The sequence below is a fragment of the Coregonus lavaretus genome (genome assembly GCF_964263955.1).
Source record: "Coregonus lavaretus genome assembly, chromosome: 20".
Classification (NCBI taxonomy): Eukaryota; Metazoa; Chordata; class Actinopteri; order Salmoniformes; family Salmonidae; genus Coregonus; species Coregonus lavaretus.
The window spans coordinates 25,328,934-25,340,798 of NC_140007.1; the positions used below are offsets into that span (position 1 = coordinate 25,328,934).

The 11,865-nt window shown below is 44.3% G+C and overlaps 1 protein-coding gene across 3 annotated transcripts in view; it reads left to right on the plus strand.

Annotated features, from left to right (window-relative positions):
- Positions 1-11,865, plus strand: part of LOC311147929 (E3 ubiquitin-protein ligase MIB2-like) — an 83,080-nt gene that overhangs the window by 41,004 nt on the left and 30,211 nt on the right. For 2 of the 3 annotated variants that reach the window (XM_084184779.1, XM_084184777.1), the window contains exons 4-11: positions 4,011-4,117; positions 7,353-7,547; positions 8,568-8,710; positions 9,069-9,176; positions 9,320-9,424; positions 10,044-10,206; positions 11,057-11,190; positions 11,494-11,642. In XM_084184779.1, coding sequence (XP_084040905.1) covers positions 4,011-4,117; positions 7,353-7,547; positions 8,568-8,710; positions 9,069-9,176; positions 9,320-9,424; positions 10,044-10,206; positions 11,057-11,190; positions 11,494-11,642 — 1,104 coding nt within the window. The remainder of the gene's footprint in view (positions 1-4,010; positions 4,118-7,352; positions 7,548-8,567; positions 8,711-9,068; positions 9,177-9,319; positions 9,425-10,043; positions 10,207-11,056; positions 11,191-11,493; positions 11,643-11,865) is intronic. The other variant, XM_084184778.1, reaches the window with a different exon arrangement.

Here is an 11,865-nt window from a genome sequence, read left to right on the forward strand (position 1 = left end):
CAGGAAGCTTGGCCCCATTTATGTACTGGGCCGTACGCACTACCCTCTGTAGTCCCTTGCGGTCGGAGGCCGAGCAGTTGCCATACCATGCGGTGATGCAACCAGTCAGGATGCTCTCGATGGTGCAGCTGTAGAACCTTTTGAGGATCTGAGGACCCATGCCAAGTCTTTTCAGTCTCCTGATGGGGAATAGGCTTTGTCGTGCCCTCTTCACAACTGTCTTGGTGTGTTTGGACCATGATAGTTCGTTGGTGATGTGGACACAAAGGAACTTGAAGCTCTCAACCTGTTCCACTACAGCCCCGTCGATGAGAATGGGGGCGTGCTCAGTCCTCTTTTTTTTCCCTGTAGTCCACAATCATCTCCTTTGTCTTTGTCACGTTGAGAGAGAGGTTGTTATCCTGACACCACACGGCCAGGTCTATGACCTCATCCCTATAGGCTGTCTGATCAGGCCTACCACTGTTGTGTCTTCGGCAAACTTAATGATGGTGTTGGAGTCGTGCCTGGCCATGCAGTCATGGGTGAACAGGGAGTACACCTAAACAAACTGCACTATCAATTTAGGAGTCTACAATCTCACCATGTTGAACCTGCCTGCAGTTCGTCTCAGTCTGCGTGCAAAGTGCAGACGTTGCTATGGCAACAACATCCCTTTCCAACAGACACACAGGGCGCATTGCCTGATGGTACTTGAAGGAAAAACTGAGTTGAATAATTTGGTGCACTGTTTAGATTGAGCACATGTAAGTGAAATATATACTTCGTCATGACGATATAAATGGATTGGATGTGTTTTAGACAAGTATGCCCATACCATCTATTGGCTGATTTGGTGATCTGGAGTGCAGGTAATTGTAGGGAGTGTGTTATCCCCTATCATTGTCAAGGACCTTGTACAGTGCCTTCGGAAAGTATTCAGACCCCTTGACTTTTTCCACATTTTGTTACTTTACAGCCTTATTCTAAAATGGATTAAATAAAAACAATTCCTCAGCAATCTACACACATTACCCCATAATGACAAAGCAAAAATAGGTTTTTTGAAATGTTTGTACATTTATAAAGAATTAAAAAACAAATACCTTATTTACATAAGTATTCAGACCCTTTGCTATGAGACTCGAAATTGAGCTCAGGTGCATCCTGTTTCCATTGATCATCCTTGATGTTTCTACAACTTGACTGGAGTCCACCTGTGGTAAATTCAATTGATTGGACATGATTTGGAAAGGCACACACCTGTCTATAAAAGGTCCCACATTTGACAGTGCATATCAGAGCAAAAACCAAGCCATGAAGTCGAAGGAATTGTCTGTAGAGCCCCGAGACAGGATTGTGTCGAGGCACAGATCTGGGGAAGGGTCTAAAACATTTCTGCAGCATTGAAGGTACCAAGAACACAGTGGCCTCCATCATTCTTAAATGGAAGAAGTTTGGAACCACCAAGTCTCGTCCGAGACCTGGCAACCTGGCCAAACTGAGCAATCGGGGGAGAAGGGCCTTGGTCAGGGAGGTGACCAAGAACCCGATGGTCACTCTGACAGAGCTCTAGAGTTCCTCTGTGGAGATGGGAGAACCTTCCAAAAGGACAACCATCTCTGCAGCACTCCACCAGTCAGGCCTTTATGGTAGATTTGCCAGGTGGAAGCAACTCCTCAGTAAAAGGCCCATGACAGCCCGCTTGGAGTTTTTCTCAAAAGGCACTTAAAGACTCTCAGACCGTGAGAAACAAGATTCTCTGGTCTGATGAAACAAAGATTGAACTCTTTTTGGCCTGATGCCAAGCGTCACATCTGGAGGAAACCTGGCATCATCCCTACGGTGAAGCGTGGTGGCAGCATCAATCTGTGGGGATGTTTTTCAGCGGCAGGGAGACTAGGCAGGATCGAGGCAAAGTACAGAGAGATCCTTGATGAAAACCTGCTCCAGAGCGCTCAGGACCTCATACTGGGGCAAAGGTTCACCTTCCAACAGGACAACGACCCTAAGCACACAGCCAAGACAACGCAGGAGTTGCTTCAGGACAAGTCTCTGAATGCCCTTGAGTGGCCCAGCCAGAGCCCGGACTTGAACCCGATTGAAAATGTATAGAGAGACCTGAAAATAGCTGTGCAGCAACACTCCCCATCCAACCTGACAGAGCTTGAGAGGATCTGCAGAAAAGAAAAGGAGAAACTCCCCAAATACAGGTGTGCCAAGCTTGTTGCGTCATACCCAAGAAGACTCGAGGCTGTAATCGCTGCCAAAGGTGCGTCAACAAAGTACTGAGTAAAGGGTCTGAATACTTATGTAAATGTGATATATCAGTTTTTTTTTTTTTTTTTTTTTGGTTGCAGAAATGTCTAAACCTGTTTTTGCTTTGTCATTATGGGGTATTGCGTGTAGATTGACAAGGGAAAAAAATCAATTTAATCAATTTTAGAATAAGGCTGTAACCTAACAAAATGTGGAAAAAGTCAAGGGGTCTGAATACTTTCCGAAGGCACTGTAGGTATGAAAAGTTCCTACATGATTTCCTGATTTCCTGAAAATAGTTATTTTACCCACTGATAGGACATAGGCTTTCACCAAATTAACATGAGTTTCATGATTTTTATTTACGGGTGTGGATTATCATGTCAAGGGCCTTATGTTGTGTCTCCTTGGTGATGCGGGTGTATTCTTGGAACACACACACTCTTAGCTGTGCTCTCTGATGGCCTGCTTCCTGATTGCCCTGCTGTCTAGGGATTAGGCCTCAAAGCTCTGCTTTTAGACACACTCCACCTCACCTCCCCACTGTCCCAGCCCCGGCCACACGGCCCACACTGGGATTTACTGTCAGTCTACAGTAAGCCACCAATAAGCAAAGGTGCCACTGGCTTCTTTTTCTATAGGGCCCCAGTGCCTCACAAGTTGACCCAATGCATTCGGAAGATAACCATGGCTAGCTTCGTAAATGTACGCTTTTGCGTTGATGGACTATGACGCCCGTGCGCAGCCGAATGGGGAGCAACGCGTAGGAGTTGCAAAGCCTCTCTTTATCCCAGAGGAAGACCGCCAGTAGATGATTGTTTTACTTTGATTTTAGTGGATTGATGGGAATTCAAGTCCCGTGTCTCTTCCCAAGCTGCATGGCAGAATGAAACCTGGATGCTGACCTTGCCGATAAAGTATGGGAATAGGCAGTTCCTTTGCCCCTTTGAGATCTGACCAAATTTTTACCATAAGGTATGTCTCCTCCAAGTCCCCCCCCCCCCCCCCCCCCTTCTGATTTCTGAAGAATTTGATGTAACTGCCGGCCTGATCCTGTCAAACAAGTCCCGGTTTTGCAACCATATTCTGCTTGGTTGTGTTGTTGACATGAGATTGATGTCCTCTGTTGAGCAGTTAATGGTTTCGCAGCATGCGTTTTCAGTTTAAGGCGCCTCTCAGCCCTCAGCAATGCTGAACGACCCATCAAAAACAAAGACCTCTCTTTAATTTAGACGAGCAATCGAGCACATGTACACCATCTTCCCTTGGCAAGTACCGACCACATAAGACTTCCCTTTGTCTCCCCACCACCCTTACTAATTCAAGTGTCCTCTGAGTGTTTCTCAGTACCATAGCCCCAACATTGTTGTATCTTATGGTCCTCTCTGACTTTCTGGCTAGTGTGTGTGACATAGCGTGTCTTTAAGCCAGAGAGCGTTAAATGTGGCTTGTTTGCCTGTGTCACTTAGTGGAACTTAATGTAGGCCAGACGGTTGGCTTACTTATTCGAGATAGCTATACGTTTTAGAGGGTTTTAGCTTGTGTTTTTCTGGTGGCCGATAAGCGATGCATTTGGAACAAGCATATGTCGGTCAGTGGTTTTCGGTTTCTGAAATTGGACAATGTCATTTGGACAGAACATTCTGCATACACTCTATCATGTTGTATAACAGCATTATAACTTGTTATCATGTTGTATAAGAAGTTATAATGCAGTCGTCCTGCCATAGTGCTTCATGGAGAATGTGGTTTGTACTTTTTGCCTTTCACAGAGTGTGCTTGGCCCCGAGGCAGAATCTCCCACGGATCATCCTCAAAGGAATCTTCCAGGGGGTGAAAGTGGTACGCGGACCCGACTGGGACTGGGGCAACCAAGACGGTGAGTGAGGGAGTGAGCGGAGCAATCCATCCATACTGACCAGGGCCTCTTGTTTACCAGTGTGGCAGTGTTGTTGTTCAAACTGTTTCACCATGACCCCATAACCTAATTCCATTGTCTCTAAGGTTATCTTATTACCTACAATGTGACAGTGTGAACTGGTGTGTTTGTGCTTAGTGCTTCAGGATTTATCCCCAACCCAAAAGTATCTCATTGAGTCTGTTTTAACAGATGTTTCTTAAAGAGCTGTGTTCACATGAGCAAGGTTTATTTTCCCTTTCGTACAGATTCCCCTCTAGTGTAGCGGAATATACAAAGAAGTCACATTAATTCTAATTATAGCATGTGCTGCAACTCCAGACAGGACAAAATGGTATTTGGGGTTATTTACTGTTTTGGGACGTGGTTTTAAAGAGTCAAGAGAATTTGACTCTCAATGGCAAATCATTAGTGAAGAAACAGATTTGCCATACAAGTACAAACATAACTATTTGCAGAATCTCCATCTGTGGGAAGTTTGATTGCCCCTGTTTCTTTCCATTTCAAAACCCTTGAATATCATTGCCTTTAGGGATGGCAAAATCTGTCATTAGCTCTTTCTATTACTTCATGTGGGGTCAGAACCGGGAATGGCATTGGTTCTTCTCTGTGCTAAAGCACTGGCGAATGAGTCAAAATGTCCTTTTAGTGTCTTTGAAAATGAACCACTAAGTCAGTCATCATCAGTCTTTACGCAGAATGTGGTAAGTGCATAGGGACATTCTTGGCATGGTCAGAAGAGAGCCTGTCACTTTCCATGAGTCCTGTCCTTAGGTTACCTGGCAGACTGTGTAATCCTTGATGACTTTGTAATCCTTGATGTAACCTGCGTAATCTAAGATATACAATGCCAGGCTCTCGCTTTGTGGTGGAAACTGAACGTAGTATTTGATGACATTTGAATTTGACTGTCAGTAAGTAGTAAAGTAGAAATGTATCGTGGTGGTTAGTAAATCAATGTATTTTATTGTACTTTCTCTCGTGTCTGGTACAGTAGTCTGAGAATGTGAGTGGTGCTAGCCCCAGCCTGTACGTGTGCTTTGTTTTGTGTTCTGTTTATTATTATTTTTATTTTATTTTTCACTTCTAACCAGATTCAAAGGGATGATTGGAAAAACCTTGTTGAAAGATGGCCAATGTTCACTGTCTGTTCAGATTACAGTGCCTTCAGAAAGTATTTACATTTTACATTACATTTTACATTTTAGTCATTTAGCAGACGCTCTTATCCAGAGCGACTTACAGTTAGTGAGTGCATACATTTTTCATACTTACACCCCTTGACTTATTCCACATTTTGTTGTTACAGCCGGAATTCAAAATGGATTAAATTGTTTTTTCCCCCCGCCCATCTACACACAATACCCCATAATGACAAAGTGAAAACATGTTTTTAGAAATGTTAGCAAATTGATTGAAAATTAAATACAGAAATATCTCATTAACATAAGTATTCACACCCCTGAGTCTATACTTTGTAAAAGCACCTTTGGCAGTGATTACAAAAGTGAGTCTTTGTGGGTAAGTCTCTAAGAGATTTCCACACCTGAATTGTGCAACAGTTTCCCATTATTACATTCAAAATTCTTCAAGCTCTGTCATATTGCTTGTTGATCATTGCTAGACAACCATTTTCCGATCTTGCCATAGATTTTCAAGTAGATTTAAGTCAAAACTGTAACTCGGCCACTCAGGAACATTCACGGTCTTCTTGGTAAGCAACTCCGGTGTAGATTTGGCCTTGTGTTTTAGGTTATTGTCCTGCTGAAAGGTGAATTCATCTCCCAGTGTCTGGTGGAAAGCATACTGAACCAGGTTCTTTTTTTTTATCCTGAAAAACTCCCCAGTCTTTAATGATTACAAGCATACCCATAACATGATGCAGCCTCCACTATGCTTGAAAATATGGAGAGTGGTACTCAGTAATGTGTTGTTTTGGATTTACCCCAGACATAGCACTTTGTATTCAGGACAAAAAGTTAATTGCTTTGCCACATTTTTTGTAGTATTACTTTAGTGTCTTTTTGCAAACAGGATGCATGTTTTGGAATATTTTTATTCTGTACAGGCTTCCTCCTTTTCACTCTGTAAATTAGGTTCTTATTGTGGAGTAACTAAACATTTTGTTGATCCATCCTCAGTTTTTTCCTATCACAGCCATAAAACTATGTCACCATTGACCTCATGGCGAAATCCCTGAGCGCTTTTCTTCCTCTCCGGCAACTGAGTTAGGAAGGATGGCTGTATCTTTGTAGTGACTGGGTTTATTAATACACCATCCAAAGTGTAATTAATAACTTCACCATGCTCAAAGGGATATTCAGTGTCTGCTTTTTTTATTTTTTCCCCATCTACCAATAGGTGCCCTTCTTTGCGAGGCATTGGAAAACCTCCTTCTTTGTGGTTGAATCTTTGGTTGAAATTCACTGCTCGACTGAGGGACCTTACAGATAATTGTATGTGTGGGGTACAGAGATGAGGTAGTCATTCAACAATCATGTTAAACACTATTATTGCACATAGTTAGTCCATGAAACGTATTATGTGACCTGTTAAGCACATTTTTACTCCTGAACTTATTTAGGCTTGCCATAACAAAGGGGTTGAATACTTATTGACTCAAGACATTTCAGCTTTTCATTTTTAATACATTTGTAAGACATTCGAAAAACATAATTCCACTTTGACGTTATGGGGTATTGTGTGTAAGCCAGTGACAAAGAATCTAAATTTAATCAATTTTAAATTCAGGCTGTAACACAACAAAATGCGGAAAAATATACTTTCTGAAGGCACTATCTGATTGGTCTTTGAGCCTTTCTCAGCATCCAGAGCACCGATTTGAGTCACGATCCTCACTAGTTGTTTCTTGTTTTCGGTATGTGATGTGTTGAATTAGCCAAGTCTAGAATTGACCAGATTTGTGTGCTGTGTTCCCAGAAATAGGTTGAACATTTGGATGTGAAACGTTGATGGGCACCATTTCCTGTTTTAACATTGTGTCTTTTTGAAGTGGTCACTTCCTGCCTGCGCACAGAATCAAACGACACAAAATAAAATGATTGTGTTTGATATATTCACCCTAACTATTTATCTTCTCATCATTCCTAATTTTTCCCCAATAAGCCTATTCTTTCTCTTGCTGTCTTCGCTCTTTCTCTCCTCCCACACTTCTACACTGTATGTGCGTGTGCAGGAGGAGAGGGTAAGGTTGGGAAGGTGGTAGACATCCGTGGCTGGGACACAGAGTCCGGTCGCAGTGTGGCCAGTGTCACCTGGTCCAATGGTACCACCAACGTCTACCGAATGGGTCACAAGGGCAAGGTAGACCTCAAATACGTGTCTGACGTCCAGGGAGGCTTCTACTACAAAGACCACCTACCAAAGCTGGGTATGAAACTAGGGGGGGGGTATAGACTTTGTTAAGGAGACATGCTTGTTTTCGTAATTCTAGAAAATAGTTTATGTATCCTATAGATCAGGGGTGTCAAACTCGTGTTGCCCCGCGGGCCGCATTTGGTCTTCACTGAGGTCTGGAGGGCCGCACTTAATGTATTATTTCCTCGCCATCAATATTTGCAAAACATTGTCCTATCTATCGCTTTTTGAATTTTGAATACTCCCTGACTTTCTAGCTTTAGTTTCGATGACTGTTAGCAAGCTGGACAGAGTAAAGAGATTTCTAAATGTAGGTCCATTATAATTTATACACAATTTTGATTAGGTTTTATCCCCCCCCCCCCCCCCCCCAACAATTCATTTGGGCATGTTTGACACCCCTGCTATACACTGAGTAAACCAAACATTATTAACACCTTCCTAATATTGAGTTGCCCCCCCCCCCCCACCCCACACTTTGCTCTCAGAACAGCCTCAATTCGTTGAGACATGGACTATACAAGGTGTCGAAAGCGTTCCACAGGGATACTGGCCCATGTTGACTCCAATGCTTCCCACAGTTGTGTCAAGTTGGCCGGATGTCCTTTGCGTGGTGGACCATTTCTTGATACACACAGGAAACTGTTGAGCGTGTAAAACCCAGCAGCATTGCAGTTCTTGACACAAACTTTTGCGCCTGGCACCTACTACCATACCCATTTTAAAGGCACTTAAATCTTTTGTCTTGCCCATTCACCCTCTGAATCGCACACATACACAATCCATGTCTCAATTATCTCAAGGCTTAAAATTCCTTCTTTAACCGGTCTCCTCCCCTTCATCTACACTGATTTGAAGTGGATTTAACAAGAGACATCAATAAGGGATCAAAGCTTTCACCTGGTCAGACTGGCAGGTGTTCTTAATGTTTTGTATACTCTGTAGATCAGTATGAAGGCACTGCAGTGTAGAGTTGGCCTATGCATGTGTGTGTAGAGTTGTGTGTGTTTATCTATGGTTTGTGTGTACACAGGTGAGCACGCAGAACTGCAGAGGCAGGAGAGTGCAGAAGGCCACACCTTCAACCAGGGGGACAAGGTGAAGTGTCTCCTGGAGGTGGACATCCTCAGACAGATGCAGGAGGGCCACGGTGGGTGGAACCCCAAAATGGCAGAGGTACTAAACTAAACTCCCTCCAAGTCAAATGGTGGAATTTCTCTGACAGAATTTTATCAAAAGAGTCTGACCTCATTCCAAGCTTTCTCCAGTTGTAGAACTACTTTTAAGTGTTTACCACATTATCACTGTGCTGCATGTGTCATGTTAGACAAATGTTACTTCAAATTCTGAGTACCGTATCCCCATTTTGAACCTTTGAACCCAGCTTTATGTAATGTCGCTGGCGTGAATGGTCTCAGGTGTGCAAAACCAACAAGCACTTATTACTTTCAAATTAATCGAGCCAGCGAAACAATAAGGTCAAGGCCGGCCACAATCTGCGACTGCAAATCAAATCTGATTTGTGTGTTTACAGTACACCTGCAGAATCGGGACGGTACACAGAATCACTGACCGGGGAGATGTCCGAGTCCAGTACAGCAACAACATCCGCTGGACCTTCCACCCAGGGGCCCTAACCAAGGTAGTCTACCTCTACCAGTGGGATATGAATACAGGCTCACAGCTTGGTCTTATAGGTTAACGTTAGTTAGCGATGTGATGCTAATGCTGACAGATTAGCATCATATCACTAACAATTTGCTCTCTTCCCCATTCTTGCCGTAGGTGAACACGTTTGTTGTGGGCGAGCTGGTGCGTGTGCTGGAAGACATGGACAGTGTTAAGAGGCTTCAGGCAGGCCACGGAGAATGGACAGACAGCATGGCACCCGTACGTTGACATAGCCTAACACTAACTTTCCATAGCCTGGCACTATCCTCCCATAGCCTGCCACAAACCTCTCTTCTAGGTTTCTTTAGCCTGGTATGAACTTCCTGTCATGCCATTGTGCGAAGCCTCCTCTGGCAGTCGGCCCTCTGGATTAGAGGCAGTGACCCACAGTGGAAAAATGCCTTTTGTGCCTCGGGGACTACCGGTAAACAAGCTTATGGCTTCTGTGAAAGCAAAGCATCCTGATTAATTACCTATAAATAAAAGCCCTGAGACTTTCCCAGAGTGGCATGGGTAACTAAAAAGAGTGCATTTTAGATGGCAAGATGACAGTCATGGTTTGATGGAGGTTCTCTGAAACGCTTCCTCTCCTTCATGGCCTGTGATAGGTGTTTATACCTAATATCTTGTCCTATTGGTCATGATGGAATGGAGACAAAGAGAGGAACTTTTAAAGTGTATTGAGTCCATAGTCCTACCTACCTATCTGGTGTCCAAACACTGTCAGTATCACTGTCTTTTCACTCTCCCCCTCTCTCCTTCCTTATCTCCCTCTCTCTCCTCTGTCCCCCACCCCTCTTCCTCCTTTTGTTTTCTATACCCCCTCCTCTACCGTCAGGCCCTGGGGCAGGTGGGCAAGGTGCTGAAGGTGTACGCTGATGGGGACCTGCGCGTGGCCTTCAACGGCCAGACGTGGACCTTTAACCCGGCGTGCCTCTCGACCCAACCCGTGGAGGTGGACGCCAACCTCATGACGGCCGAGAATCACAACGTATCCGGAAGTAAGGACTACTGAGACCTCGCAAACAGGAGGAAGGGGGCCTCTTATCCAACAGTCATCCAGCAAGCTCTGCTTTTTATCTGTCCTTCCATTTCCTTATTCTCACTTTCCCTGAATTCCCCATGAACCCCCTCCCTCTTCTTCCAGCACTATAGCTGCAAGCTATGCATGTACAACTGACCAAGGGCTGTGACAGTGGTTGTCTGTTGCATATACGGCCACTCATAACGCTGTTTCGCCTGGTCACTGTCTCCGCATGCATGACGAACGGGTTTCATTTGCACGTCATTTGCATGTCTCTGAAATGCCTGTTTTTTCTCTCTATATCATGTCCCTGCATGTTGGAGGCAAGCTACATAGGCCTCATTAGCATATGTGCCTCTACTGCTCCTCATGTGTCTGTATGTGAATGTGTGGTTCTCCTACCAGTCTTGGGTGCCCTGGCTCAATCACTCATTTTTCTGTGTCCGTCATATACATCATGGTGGAAGAGAGAGTGGATACGAGAGGCTCGTAATGCTGGGTTAGGGTGCACAGGGACATTTTGACTCATTCCAATGGTTGTGCTTTGACTTGACTTAACAAAGCGTCTTGGTAACTCTGTGTATGTATGTGCTCTCTGAGTTTAGAGGGGCCTGGAGGGCAACGCTGCATAAACTATGCATGTTCTCCATGCTCTGGAATCCATCACTAACATGTCACTCTCTCTTTCTTTCTTCTCTCTTTCTTCTTTCTCCTTCCCTTGCTCTTTATTCATCCACATTATCTTTTTTCACTCTCCCTCTTCCCCTTCAATGTCGATTGTGTGTACCCCCACCCCTCTTTCTCCCTCCCTTGATCTCTCTCTCCAGACACAGTCATTTCAGTCCTGGAGAAGCTGCTGTCTCAGTCTACAGAGCAGGACAACCCCAGCCGGCTGGTCATCGAGGCTGCACATGGCAGTGCCAACAAAGTCAGAGAGCTTGTGCAGAAATACCCTGACAAGGTGCGCTTACTCCCACCACTGGAGACTTTGTGTGTGTGTAACATCTCTTATTGTGATTGTGTGTTACATCTCTTGTTGTGATTGTGTGTTACATCTCTGATTGTGATTGTGTGTTACATCTCTGATTGTGATTGTGTGTTACATCTCTTGATTGTGATTGTGTGTTACATCTCTTAATGTGATTGTGTGTTACATCTCTTATTGTGATTGTGTGTTACATCTCTTAATGTGATTGTGTGTTACATCTCTTAATGTGATTGTGTGTTACATCTCTTAATGTGATTGTGTGTTACATCTCTCCAGGTGGATATAAAGAACCAGGGCAAGACGGCGCTGCAGGTGGCAGCCCACCAGGGCCACATGGAGGTGGTCCTGGCTCTGCTGCAAGCCAACAGCTCCATCGAAGTGAAGGACGAGGACGGAGACACTGCCCTGCATTACACGGCCTTCGGGTGAGAGGAACACACACACACACACACAAGGTTGCCAGTCTTAAGTACCCTGTATTCACATTGTTAGCGAACAAGTTATGGGGGGGTTGGTCTCTGGATTTAATTGGATTTGGGGTGCATTGGGTTCAGTGAAATCACTACACACACACAGTCAATCACACAGGGGCATTACTGTTGTCCATAATCCCTCACCATATACCCCCCCTAAAATAAGTTATTAAAA